The following is a 14973-nucleotide window of genomic DNA, read 5'->3' on the forward strand; positions in this document are numbered from 1 at the left end:
GGCTGCTCAACGTTTGGCCATATTTTTAAATTTTCATAAGTTATGTTAATAAACAGTAATAAATTACTTTATATTAGATTTAAAACTGACTGTGGATAGACGATAAAGTCTCGGTATGTTTAAAATTTGATTAATATTTATGATTTGCTTCCATATTCCTATGATGATTATATGACTTTTAATAAAGGTTGAATACAGTTTTTTTTTTTTTTTGTATTGGATTTTGATTTTTCTGTGCACTATACTGTGGTTTTCATTTATCATTGTTATTTTATAAATGCCGTCGCTTTAAATAGCTATCTCATTCATTGCTCTTAGATTTTGTCCTGTGTAATGTATGCTTCCACGATAAATCAATACACCTAGATATTTTTTAAAGTTTTCTTTAAACAATAAGAATAGAACGTGAACTGAGTTTGATCATAAATGGGGAACGTTTCTTATACTGTACTCGAAATACCCAAAGCTTAACTGACTTCATTCATTTAAATAGTGTGAAAGGTTCGTTATCCTATTCATTTAATTTAAAAATGTTTTATGCTTGAAAATCTCCTTCTTGCATTGCTTAAAATTAAAAATAAAATACGTTGTCTCTGTCACGATGCGCCCATTGTCTTGATCGGGTATTTCCATTATACACTTAAATAAATGCTCATGGAAAATACACAAAAATATTTTTAAATTTAGTACGGAAAGAAAATTTTTGCTGAAATTAATGCAAACGACCTCAGGCATACTCATTATGCAATAAAAAAAAATCGGATCTTTTAAATGCTTGGCCTAATCAGCCAAATTTCAGCTTTATTAATTTTATGGTGAATGTTATGATCACCGAATCAAGTGCACTATGAAAACGCAGAGTTTGTGTTACGTAGACTGTGTTCTCGGGCCGATTTGCATGCTGCGCTAACTAGCAAATCCGGAATAATTCACGGGACGGGGGAACCTACTCCCTCCACCTGACATCGCTAACTACAGCCCGACTGAAGGGGGTCTCTCTAAACGAGTGGCAAGTTGTGAAACCACTGTACAATCACTGAGGATATTTCGCCAGTTAGATGAAATGACAAACTTACCGAAGTTTTGGCTGACTCAAGCAGACAGCACGCCCAGTTGTCTAATCAAAATATTCAGCTTCAGTGAATGATAAATATACTTTAAAACAAATTAAAACACCAATTAGACCCCACTAAATCGAAATGCACAGTTTATAAACGGCTAATATTATATACCTTTATTACTCATGAAATATATCAATCCGAATGCATAAAGTAGTTTTAAACTATTTATCGGCCACGGACCTACGTACGCGCAAAGACTTATAAAACTGCCCATAATTATACAACACCCTAAACGTGAGATATTGCAATATACTGTTATAACACCGTAAGCAAATGGTTTGTATTTTCTTTCATGTAATTTAGTTTTCATATTCTTTAATATATAATATCAGTTTGTTTCCCTTCCCACCGACATTTGTGCTCGTTAACATGAAAAATATTGAGTTTCATATGTCGTTTCCTTTTTCTTCCCTAAGAAAATTTTATGGATGCATAATTAGTTGCACCAATTCGCCCTGGCATGTTAAATATTTATTAATTTGGTACCAGGCAGTATAAACCTTCGTCTTCCTTAACTTAGAATGATAAACTAGAGAACTTGCATTTATACCTTATTAATCACGTTTCTTAAAACTGAGTATGCTGCATTTTGTTTGGCTTGCTTAACGTACATTAAAATTAAATTTTATTGGTGAGTTTTATTAACGTTCTCCAATTAAAGTTTTTTGCATAAATCCGTTCATCCAGAGCTGCTTGATTAAGTGATTTTAGATCCATGTGATAAATACAGTGGCGGGAAAATAAATTGCAGCATTTTGCTTTTTTGGCGCATCGGCTTCTGTGGCCATACTGCACCTCCCAAGGTTTTTGCAGTACTTTGATCCAAGCCCGAGGCGGGATTCGAACCTGCGACCTTTGGGTTGCTAGGCAGGCACTTTACCCACCCGGCTAGCCCGGTCGGCAGCATTTTGCTTTCAGATATTACTGTTTGTTCGTTGTTAAAAACAGTGTGGCTTTTTTAGAATCATTTTTTTTTGCCGACAGTTACTGCTTTCATCCTATTAAATATTAGTATTTTTATGCACAGCACGTGTAATTAAGTGAGAATTATTTATTACGTATTTTGCATATTGCATAATTGTGGTAAATTACGTTTTTTATTATTCTGTAAGTCAGTGGATTATGGTTACTAAGTATTAGTATTAGTATGGTTATTAGTATGGTAGGCCAGTATTTGGAGCTGGCTGGCATAACTAGCAGAACGTCGCAAAATTTACGTTCTGCGCTCCTACCTTTACTTCCCTTAGCTTAATAATTAACTTAGACATATAGTGAGCTGACCTACTTCTGGTTCGTGTTCCTCAGTGAAGGGCCGAAATGAATTGAATATCCTTTAGCCTGTTGTGCAATATACGGTACAATCCCATGAAAAACAACAAAAAACTTTTTGTTTTACAAGCATTGAAAACATTTTCATTATCAATATTTAGGAAAAACTTTTTTCTTGACGTGTGTTTTATATTGTTCAGATGACGGACACAAACATTTATATTACATTTGAAGAAATTCTTTTACTTGGAAAAAAAGCATTTCAATAATATTTCGTCAACTTGAAACAACGTCAACACTATAGGAAGCCATACTCCGCAATAATATCTAAGTATACCCTCAAGGTGGCGAGAGGACCAGTGCCACTAGAATATTGCTCACACCGTAATACCGCAATCAGAATCCTGCATAGAGGGGGATTAGGATGTGTTCCGGATCCATTATTTCATGTACAGTAATTTCTTCCGCAGCCCTATCATCTGTCAGTGGTAGAATGGTTGAAGCGAGATTTTTCCGACCGCATTACTTTTTTGACCGATCTATTCAGATATGTTTACAGAGTGCAACGTAGCTACACTGATTCACTTAGCTCCTGTGTGATATCAGCTATTATCGCGGAAAATTACGATGTCCGTAATTTTCCGCGATATTGCCCTTCGAATTTTCCTTACATTATGAGAAAGAAGTCGCCAGTCGCGATTATGGAATGCCCTCTTAATGCGTTCTCTGTATTTGTCGATAAGGTGTTCTCAGTCAATATTCATTGATTATATGTATATAGGCCTTTGGCATGATATGCACTAATACATTTGTATACGGATATTCAGTAAACCCTGATGCTCCTAATGCTCGGACACAGTCAATCATGCCTCTCATGAAAAATTGATTATATACTTGATTCTCACGTAGTAAAGCAATAAGGATGCATCTATACTGGCAGTTCAACTAACAGTGAAGCTTATTTTCATACATTGTTAAGTGACGAGCTATTCGATTTAAAATCGACAGGATGCATTCGCATATTCTTTTAACTTTTTCAGTGTATTATTCCTCTTTTGAGTGAAATATACTTTTTTTTTTTCTTCGCTTTCCTCTTTCGATTTCCAGAGGAAGCACCCAGATATGCGAGACAGAGAAACTCCCCCCCTCCCAAAGGTGAACTTCGCGTTGGAACTTGGAGATGGATGTGCTAACCCCACCCCTGCCCCGGTAATTAAATTCTTGATTACCAACAGCATTTATATATATGTATAAATGCATATTTAATTCATTAGCAAACATTCATTCATTAAAATTATGATGTGCTCGGATTTACTGTGGATATCTCAATTATCCTTAGTTTTACTGAAAACTGTGTGAAGAATGAGCACTGCATTTGAAAGCGGAAAGTTTCTTTATTAGTTATTTTATATAACCAAAATTATGTGATATTAAAAGTTAATTTTTGGTTGTGGTAACCGGTCCATTATTAGGGCGTAAATCTTCAGTTTCTTCTCGAGAAGAAAATAATTTTTTAATGTACCTTCGATAAACAAAACTACCAGCAAACAACTCTCAGTTAAAGCACACTGTTTCAACTTCTGTTCTTTCAGGTCTTGTGGAAAAGACCTGTGTTCTATTTTCATCCGCGGTAACTTTTATGTACTCTTTACCCTGATGAAGTTAGTCGGTCTCCTCAAAATTCATAAATTGATTTTTCATCTCTAAGAACTGCTATAAAACCATACAACTTCCTCCAGTTTACAGACACAGTATACTGACCCCACATGGTCATAGGTTTTGTGCGCTGATTCTAAACAACGAAGCAGTTGGAGAAAATGGAATATTGAGTGATTTTATCTAGTATTTGTCTACTTTTGTAATTGAATTCACATTCCAACTAAGCGATCTATTACTACTATTTACATTTTAATGAGTAAAATATATTCTATAATTGTGAGCAGTTGAAGTTTATATAAATTTGATTCGACCCAATTTTATTAACTGTAACTGTAATTAATTTAATTTTAACGAATTAACGAATTTTTCGTTGTCTGGGTGTGATTAGGAACTTAAGTGCGAGATCGCCTTTCTCTGTGATCATTGCTAACAACGGAGATGTTCATTGACAGGCACCTTGGAAACAAAGGTTGCTTGTCAGCCTCCTTAGACCGGAGAGGTGCCTATGTCAATTCCCTCTAGGTTCAGCAATTTCCAAAAAAATAATACGTAATGGATTCCATTTATCAAAGTCTGTTCAAAGGAGTAATCCTATACGGAGCTATTCATATTCCAGTCATGTTTCCATCGTAACTGGGTATGTTCAGTAGATCACAGTATCTAGATTAACTTGAAAGATAATGTATACAATAATTAGCTGGAAGTTGAATACAGGATGAAACAAGAAACTAGGTAAAAGAAGTCGAACAATACCTCATTCTTCTGTTCGTCGGGAAAATCATGTTGCCTTTCGTCAGTTTCCACCTCTACTTGCACTCTTGTCTTCTTCTTGACCTTCTTGGTTGTAACTTTCCTAACTTCCTCGTACTCAGACATTTCGGCAAGCAGAAATGCTCACGGAAGGCACACAGACACTACAGGTAAGCCACGGGCAACTGGCACAGCGATGAGCGACAAGAGGAATGAGCTGAGTTCTCTCTCTCCCGAGTCAAAATCACATCTACTTCGCTCTTACTGAATCCTCTTCTGGTCCCTTGTGGAATTTTCCATTTTCTTGTTCGTGAAGGGTGGGATAATGGGAGCGTTGGTTGGGTGGTGGGGGAAAACAGACCCACATAGCTTCCACCCCAAAAAGACGTAACGAGCACACTACCTCCTACGCATTTGAGGAGGAAGTCTCCGTTGAATGCCGCCATGATGTGTCACGTGGCAAGACGAACTCGTGCGAGCGCTGAAGTACAAAGTCTCCGGCATGAGGAGAACAGACAAGAATAACTAGCGTACCGAGTGCAAAAGGCTCGTACTTTGGCCCACTCCCTCGTTCTAAGCTTTCAACCGTCGTATAAGAGGAACCTTAAAAGGCAGTGAAGAAATAGGAAGTGATATCTTCCACAGGAAATAAGAACGCTGTAGCATGAGAGAGTCATCCCTTTATCCAAATCCATGACACTCATGCTTACTGAGGAAATGAATATTTCGTTCAAGGATTCTGTTATTTGAAAGCAAGAATTTAAATATACTTGTACATTCATACTTTTGTTCATCGAAAAAACGCAATTGGTAGTCTATATATAGAATCTGTTAGAAACGGAATAAAATTTCAGTATTCCGCGAAACGTTCCGTGGAAGTGTCGACAGTTATTGCCATTTCGAAATTATTTTAATAATCTAAGTGCATAAGAAATTGAGTTTGCACTTCGTAGTACTTTTCTGATGAAACTAAAGTATCTACATTATGTTTTGCATTTTTATCGTAAAAATCAGAGTATCGGTTTGCCAAACGTCAATTATCCGAATTCTCGAATTTTATACGTATTTTCCCCATATCTTGTAACTAGTTACTTGTAATTAATTTAATTTCTTATATCTGTTTGCTGATTCAACGTTATATAATTTCTCTTATAACTTTTATTTTAACTGCAACTACTCCTTTTGACGTGCAGTCTATGCATATTTTGTTAACTTATAGTAGGCTATTTATTAACAAAGTTTGATCATTTGCATTTCTTCTATCAGCAATTTTGATATATGAAGACAATAACAACCTTGTATCTTGGCGGTAATTTTTTCAGAATTTTAAAAGATTATTAGCATTTTGAATAAACGGGTGTTGATGAATAATTCCTGTTGTTCTATAGTAATTTTGATTTCTCTTTAATGAGCCTCAAGTGACCGGTAACCACCTTTCGTTGTCTTAGTAATTTAAGTCGAAAAATAAAAATAATTCATTACACTGAGATTATTGCACATAATATTTCAACATTAATGATTAAAATCATATTTTCAATGAATATGTAATTTTAAATTGGACGTTCCCTTTTCTTATTTATAAATAAAGGTAGTACAGTGGATTTCGTTATTGAAATACAAAAAAAAAAGTTTGTTACTAAAAATTTTTACTTTTATCAATTTCCACTAGATGTGAGCATATTTTGAAACATTTATTGAAGACATTGGGTTAAAAAAAACATTTAAACAACATTGTTAAAAATATTTTATATCATTGATAAGTTTTTATGAATTTATTTTTGGATTTTTTTCAAAAGGTAAAAGTGCGGAGGAAAAAATACACATGTTAATAAAAGAATAACTGGATACTGAATTTGCTGAACAGGGAACTGCAGTTCGTTTCCCAGCGAAGTGCTGTTCTCTGTTCAGCAAGTTCAATTAATCCGTCTTTGGTTTTAGTAGAAGGTATATTTAACCATAATTCTCCGATTTTTTTTTTCTAACAAATAGATAAATCAGCTATAGAATACAGTATAATAATGCAAGTTGGAGTACGTTAGGCATTTCCTTGTCTTGTTCTTGACTTCAGATAAGAATTTGTGGCCGAGCTTAAAGTAATTTAGAGAAGTCATCTGCCGGAAGGAAGAGAAGATATATTTCTTTCAAGAACAAAATAAAGAAACAAGTATTTTTTCTGTTTTATCAGTACATTTGAATGTATTTTAATCGTACGTGACACAACTGCTGCATAATTTCCGGTAATTATAGCGTTTATTTTGTTAATATCTGTTTTTACACGAAACGTTTTTTTTTTTTTTTTTTTTTTTTTTTTCAAATGTGAAAAATCAAAGTTGTGACTAGTTTTTAATCTTAGAAAATTACAGTCTCTAAAATATCAGCAGAAAGATTTTGGATTTAACTCTTATTTATGTTTACTAACATATAAGATGTTATGAGTGCCTTTTGGTTTTAAGAATGAAAAAAAAAAAAAAAAAAAAAAAGCAGGCTTAACTCCTTTATCTCATGGTGATAAATGAGAAGATTTAAAATAGTGCGTCACTGGAAGCGTCATTTAGACTCCCAGAAGGCTGTGGTGGTAGTTTTTACGGGCCTGTATACAAGAAAAAAAATTTCCGTCCTCAGTGACATTAAGTCCCATAAATCTAATTCCTTCTGGCAAGCTTCTCCTGTGAGTATTTAGAATTTATTTATTTATTTAATCATTATACACGCATAACCGGCAAGGCAAGTAATACGAGTAATGCACATGCTTTAGTTAGCTTATAATATTAAATTTTGTTTGTAAAGGTGCACTAGGTAGTAAATAATAAGTTAGAAAACAAAACTAATTTAAAGAAAAAAGTTGGTAGCTGTTAACATGATGAACTGAAAATGTTAATACTCAATAATGTATGTGCAAGAAATAAATGGTAAAGCATATTAAGGTACTATAACATATTTCTTACATTTTTGCACTAATAAGTTCATTAAGGCAATAATGGAATATATATAGGACGTACGTTCAGGATCGATTCAGGACTTGAAATCAATGAGAAAAGTTTATATAAACGTGTGTCCGATTGTGAGCGGTTCGGAAGCTATCGTTGTTTGAATTTAAAAAAAATAAATGGCTAGGAGTTTTCAGATGTAAAAAATAATAAAAATAAATTCATCAATAAGAATAAACAAACACATACCTATTAAATTGTTTATTCATACTAGATACATACTGCTTATTCTTGTTTAGTTTTTATTATTTTTACCATTGAAACACTCCATATCCATTTTTTAATATTCAAAGAGCCATATCCTTGTAACCATTCAGAATAGGACACGTGTTTGTATGAACTTTTTTCCCCCCTATTATGTTCAAGTCTTGAATCAATCCTGAAAGTACGGCTTACCTCTCATGAAACATCCTGTATATACACCAGAAAACTCAGTCTGTTATGCAGGTAATTTGCTTATATGTAACTTAACTGTTCCCCGGCGCTGTTGGCAAACTGCTTTTCTGATGGTAGCTTACTGGCTACTTTGACAACGTTTACTAAATAAATTAATCAATTTATTATGTGGTTTTATTCATCAAAGTTACCCCGGGAATGGTTTTTTTTATGTAAACCCCAAACACTAGAGGTATTAGAACCTATAGTATTTAGTACCGTGCTTGGGTTGGAGGTTCAAAAGACGAAAGAAGATATTTGTTGACATTTAACTTGAAATTCTGTAGACTAATTTTCAAGAAATACGTACGAAGAAAGGTTGTTCCAGAAAACGGAAGTTGAAGGAATAAATGAGGAAGAAGAAAAGTTGATTCTGTGAGTTTGAAGTTGGACAGTAAATGGATGTTGGCTGGTGGCTGCACGTGTTCGTACTGTTTTGAAAAAGAGAGCGGGAATTATAGAAGCCACTCAGAAGAACCGTGCCCATGGAAATATCTGTAGAAGAGGCATTCAGCAGAAACAGTACGTCTATGAGACAGCGAGTGGGGAGAATCTGTTAGAGATGAATCATTAATTAACCTAACAGCCCTCTTCTGAATGGAATCAAGACGCCTGAGAGAGGTTTTGGGGGCACCATCCCAGATGTGGGAACAATATTCCATGGTAGGGCGGATTTGCGATTTATACAGAGTGAACAGCTGTTTGGAAGAAAAGTAACGCTGAGAGCGAAAGAAAAAAACCAAGTTTTTTAGATGCAGAGGAAGCAATATTTGTAATGTGCTTGTGCCAAGAGAGAGAGAGAGATTAGAAGTGAGGGTAATTCCCAAAAGAGATATATCATTTTGCCTTGAAATCAGAGTGTCACCAAAGATAAGCATAGGAGCAGATGAATCCTTTTTTGCGAGATATAAGACAAGACTGAGTTTTCGAAGGATTGAAATCAACTAAGTTGTCTTTGCCCCACTGGAGAATTACCGGAAGATTGGCTTTTAAGGAATTGGTAGCAGATTTTCGAGAAGTTGAAGCTGATTGAGCTGGGCAAGGTTTCTCAAAATGGAAAGTGGAATGCAATGTGCTATCTTCGGCAAAACTATGGATGGATTTCCAGTCAATGGAAGAAGATCATTAATATACAAGAGAAAAAGAGTGGGGGAAAGAACTGAACCTTGGGGGACACCCGCATTAGCGGAGAAGTTAGAAGACAGAGAGCCATCTACCATCACCTCAGTGAGCGATCAGAAAGAAAACTGGATAACCAATTACAAAAAAACAGTTTGCAAACCATAAGATGGAAACTTGTTTGGAAGACTTTTATGCCAAACACGTTCGAAAGCCTTTGAGATGTCAAGAGCAACTACTTGTGTTTCACCAAACCTTTCCATTGAATTAGTCCATAAATGGGTAACTTAAGCCTGAATATCACAAGTTGATCGACACTGACGAAATCCATACTAGCGATCATTGATCAGATGGAAGGTTTCTAAGTAGTTTAAGAGTTGGCGGTTAATTGATTGCTCCATTGCTTTAGAAGGAGTAGATGTAATTGCAATGGGACGATAAGTGGATGGAAGGTTTTTGTCACTCTTTTTAGGAACGGGCTGGATATGAGCAAATTTCCAAGCAGAAGGAAAACACATTTGGAATAACAAAATGAAAAAAAGGCGGCAAAAAACAGGAGTGAGTTCAGGAGCACAGGTTTTGAGAACAAATGGAGCAATACCATCGGGACCTGCAGCTTTCTTAGCATCAAGATTCGTCAAAATCCTTCTGACATCCTTTTCAGGAAGACCACAGGAGGCATTGAATGGAGCGTGTTGGGAATGGTGGGAGGTGTTTTACCAAGATCATTAATACATGAGTTGGAAGAAAAATGGAATGCTAGCCGGTCACCTTTATCCTTGGCTGAAGTGACAACAGAACCATCTGGTTTGGACAGAGGTGGGAGCAGAGATGGGCAAAGGTTGCGGCCAATAGCTTTGGCAAGAGACCAGAATGCTCGGCTACCATTAGGGCAAGAAGCAAGTTTTCTACTCTTAGCCTGTTCAAACTCTAGTTTGGACTGATTAATAACTGCTTTACAATTGTTGCGAGCTTTGGTGTAGGCAGAAAATGAAACTGAAGAATTAGAAACAAGCCAATTACGGTATGCAACATTCTTTTCTTGAACATCCTTAGCACATTTATTGGAAAACCAAGGTTTAGATAAAGGAAGAGATTTTAAAGTTGAGTGTGGGATAAAGGATTCCATTCCTGCAAGAATAATTTCACTGACACGATCTGAGCAAACGCTGACATCAGAAGTTTTGAATCAGTAAACCGACAAGGAAAAGAAGTCTCGCAGGTCATCCCATTTTGCATTCTTGTAATGCCAAACAACACGAGGTTGGGAATAGCCATGAAGAAGAGACAATCACCTTCTCCATTGAAGAAGAGACAATCACCTTCTCCATTGAAGAAGAGACAATCACCAAGTTGTGAGCTGAGGTGCCTAAAGGACCTTTCACGTTTTGTTCGCGTGTTGGCTGTATGATTAGGATTGTCTGGTATTCTTGTAGGTAAATGAACAATCTGTGCAAGGTCATTATAATTGCAAAAGCCTCAGCATTTCGACCAGCTGGGTCAGTATGACTGGCAAAAGGAAAACAGCTGGGGTTGTGAACATTAAAATTAATAAGTAAAATTACCTCACTGTTAGGAAAGTTGGACTGGAGAAAGTCAAAGAGCTCCAAGTGATTAGTGGAGTTGGTAGAACGGTAGAGACAACAGATGAATTTGACACAATGAGGTAGAGAGATTTTAAGCCAGAGAAGATCGAAGAGAGGAATTTCAAAATTACCAAGTCTCTGACAGGGAATATCAGAACGGACATATGCACAAGTACCACCTTTGAGGCGAAAGGAATCATACAGCGAATAATTTGGGCATCTGAGATGAGCAGTAGTTGAATCAACCGATAACTGAGATTCTGTCAGAAAAAGTACGTGGGGTTTGGCAGACTGCAAGTGGAAATGGACATCGTTGAGATTAAAATTGAGACCACGTATATTTGTGAAATGAATTAGGAATGTTTAGATATTTTCGCAGATAAGATTGCTGTATTAGTTTGGCAATTCATGGTGTATTCAACAGTAAGAAAAAGTGGGTGGGACATGCTGTATGAAGTAATGAAATTTTTGGATATGGCGTACACATGGTAAGAATATGCCCAGATCCTTGACATAAAGTGGCCTCGACAATGCCACCCGCATACACACTACTCGGACTCCTTCCAGTCACTATCTGGCAGAGTAGAGGTAGCAAGATTATACACTAGCTGATCCGGAAGCCTCCTAAAGAGTTACCAATAGGTTCGGTCCGGTGTACTAACTAGCGGCCTGCCTGCGAACACCGTTTTAGAGCTGTACCCTCGAAATGTATGGAATATTGGATCTCGCCACGATGTTCATCATAACCTCAAAAGTCATCAATCATACTGCATGATGAAAGAGATGGGAAAAGGTTGACCGGAACTTAGCTCTAGAGACTAAACATGGGTTCCATCACTTCAAGCCTCCAATAAGCAAAGTGGTGGTATTTCACCGGTTGATGAGAGTCATCTACCACCTAGTACTGCCTGGTAAATAGAGGGGCGGCATTCCTTCATGTGGTGTGGGCGCCACACCTCGACCTCTGCTTACGTTGGTTCACACCTGGGTGGTCACCCACCATGTACTTGTGCATAGAGGTTATACCCAGGATTATTAGCCGACCGGGCTAGCCAGGTGGGTAAAATGCCTGCCTGGCAACCCAAAGGTCGCGGGTTCGATTCCCGCCTCGGGCTTGGATCAAAGTACTGCAAAAACTTTGGGAGGTGCACTATGACCACAGAAGCCGATGCGCCAACAACTACCAAACCAAACCAAACCAAACCACCCAGGATTACTAGCAGTCCCACCATCGTGAAGGTGCAAGCAGAGGATTTGGCTTGTCACAAACCGTCCGGACTTTGCCGAAATTGGGTCCACCTAACTTGAGTGTCACCCGAATATCAGTTCTACAGCGTTTTAGACTCGTAGGTAGCAAGTACAGCTTGTCTGGTAAAGCTGAGAGAATGTCTGTGACAACCTGAAGGCTTGAGAAAAATTTAACCTAAACTGATATAAAAATAATAAAAAAAAATAAAAATAAAATAAATAAATAACTATCTGTTGCACCAAAACAAAACTAGTAAATTTTGAAAGAATTCATCCAATTTTCTTTTCCGAATTCATCCAATTTCCAAATATTTGGATAGATTCAGAAGATAAAATAAAAATAAAAACTTACCTATTTCACCAATGAATATAATCATTGAAACTATGCATCGGTATTTCAGCTTATGCTAAGAGTAGACTATGAGAATACTCACGTTTAACTACCCATGCCAACGTAAAATGGATTGCATATACAGTAGAACCCGGATAAGAAATTCCGTCATAAGAAGTTTTTCTCTGTACTAGGTTTGGATTCTTAAGTCCGAATTTCAACTCTATATATTGTAATGTATTATTTTCTCACGTAAGAAGTTTCCCGGGTAAAAAGTTTTCTTGCGTACAAAGTTCGTGATAAAGAATACACAGTGTATTATTATAATGGCGTTTTCCCACTTAATACGTTATTTAAATATACACTAGTGATCAAAGAAAATGCATCGCCCCTTAAAACTGTAATTGTCGTCCGAATAACGTTAGTATATGGCAATATTTCTTACAGATTGCATCTGATAAGATTTACACGCGTAGGTGATGACGTAATATTGCATCAGCTGTTACTTTCAGATATATAAGCAGTCTCTGCAAGAGTTGCAGTCATTCCATGCTTGTGTCAGGATAGCGAGTTACGCGCAGTTGACGCCACGAAGGAAAAGTGCTATTGTTGTTTTACGTGAGGAAGGATGTTTTTCACCATCATATTGCTTATAGAGTGTCTTGTAATCAGTCGACAGTGAGTAGATTTCTCTCAAACAAGAATACTGGTTCTGCTAATAGGAAAAAAAGGAACCGGACGCAAACAAGTCTCTACGCCAAAACAGGACCGCGTTTTCAAGCGTTTATGCCTTAAAATCGATAAAAAGCTTTTTCGTTTGAGCTGAAAAGAGAATGGGAAGAACACACAAGAGTGGTAGCAAGTGCAGTAACAGTCAGAAGACGCTTCTTCAAAAATGGACTTGTAGCCCGTCGTCCTAAGAAGAAGCCCCTCCTCACACAAAAAATGAAAAAAGACCCGATTAATTTGGTGTAAGGAGAATGTAAAATGTACTCCCGAGCAGTGGAAGTCAGTTATTTTCTCGGATGAGAAGAAATTCAACCTGCATGGCTCTGAGGGGAGACAAACGATTCGCCATAGACGTGGTGAAGAATACCATCCAGACTGTTAGGGGGCCTACAATGAAATTCCATACCAGCCAAATGATATGGGGATGCATTTCGTATGGCGGAGTAGGTCATCTACAGTATATAAAAGGTTCTGTAAATGCCAGTGGATACCAGGCTATATTGGAAGGCAAATTGCTGCCAACCATTAGAGACCATTTCAACCTGCCAAGTAACTGCATCTTTCAGGACGACCCTGCTCCTTGTCATCGGGCGAAAAGTGTAAGTAGGCACTTCTATAGTTACTTTAGATTCATTTCTGCATTAGAGGTTCGTCAGTAATGTGTTTACATTTGTTACAGGTGGGAAAAAAAACGGTTGGAATACCTGTCCATTTCAACTCTTAGCTGGCCAGGAAACAGCCCGGACCTAAAAATCTATAGAGAACTGTTGGACTCCTGTGGAATCTGCAGTTGCCAGAAAGAAACCTTCGTGAACTTCAGGAAGACCCCGTGAAAGACCCTTCTTGAACTTCAGGAAGCCATAATTCGTGTTTGGAACCACGAACTATCAGTTGATTATCTTCAGAAATTGATCTTGTCAATGCCTCGACGGTGTGTTTGTTTGTTTGTTATTTGATTTTTAGGAGCATTAGCAACTAAGGCCATATTGCTCCGGGATATGCGGTGGTCATTTCGTGACCTTTCCGCATCCTTCGTATTTGGTGGTGACGGGCTCGAACCCCGGTCTAATCAAGAAGCGTGTGCTACGCACTGCCGCTCCTTCCCACCTGGCTACGGAGGCGCCTCGACGGTGTGCTGCTGTCATCAGGGCCAGAGGCGGTTCAACTAAATATTAGTGTGCACCTGGTGAACTTTTAATTTGTTTTCCATTTAAAATGATAAACTGAAGCAAATTGAGAGCTTCTGATAACATTTCAACCATAATTGTCGTGTGTACCAAAACTGTTGTATAAAGGTTGAAAATGCTCATTTTGGAATATTTTGAGAGCACCTGTCAAATATTACTTAGCTTTGCTTTAACTATTAATAAATATCTTTTGTTTATATTTCTATTTGTGACGCTAGTCATTAATGTAACATACCATCGCGAAAAAGGGTTAGAAATGTGAAATTCCTAGGTGATGCACTTTCTTTGAATACCAGTGTACAAATTCTTTATTTTTAATATTAAACAATATGAACATTTTGTTAATTGAACAAGTTATTCAATAGCAGAATTTTAGTTTGTAGAAATAGATGAAATGGCATCGTTTTTGATATACATGTATCTCATATTTTGAATGCCTTCACAGCGAGTTTCCCTGATATTGCACTACCTCCAATAAGCAACGTTTCTCAATGGCGAAGACTAATGTTACTTATTCTTGGCGGATACCACCACCCCTGGGTGGTGGTATCC

General features: G+C 37.0%; 1 protein-coding gene across 5 annotated transcripts in view; it reads right to left on the minus strand.

Moving 5' to 3' along the window:
• LOC150081555 (four and a half LIM domains protein 2-like) overlaps positions 1-14973 on the minus strand; it is a 337841-nt gene that overhangs the window by 34133 nt on the left and 288735 nt on the right. The window contains exon 1 of one of the 5 annotated variants that reach the window (XM_090380118.1): positions 4803-5141. The exons of the other annotated variants lie outside the window; for them this stretch is intronic. Coding sequence (XP_090236244.1) covers positions 4803-4925 — 123 coding nt within the window. The 5' untranslated portion in view covers positions 4926-5141. Of the gene's footprint in view, positions 1-4802; positions 5142-14973 lie in introns of those variants that run through there. 5 annotated transcript variants of the gene reach the window in all.

The sequence above is a fragment of the Mastigoproctus giganteus genome, chromosome 8 (assembly GCF_048544385.1).
Source record: "Mastigoproctus giganteus isolate SK-2022 chromosome 8, ASM4854438v1, whole genome shotgun sequence".
In the NCBI taxonomy this organism is placed as follows: Eukaryota; Metazoa; Arthropoda; class Arachnida; order Uropygi; family Thelyphonidae; genus Mastigoproctus; species Mastigoproctus giganteus.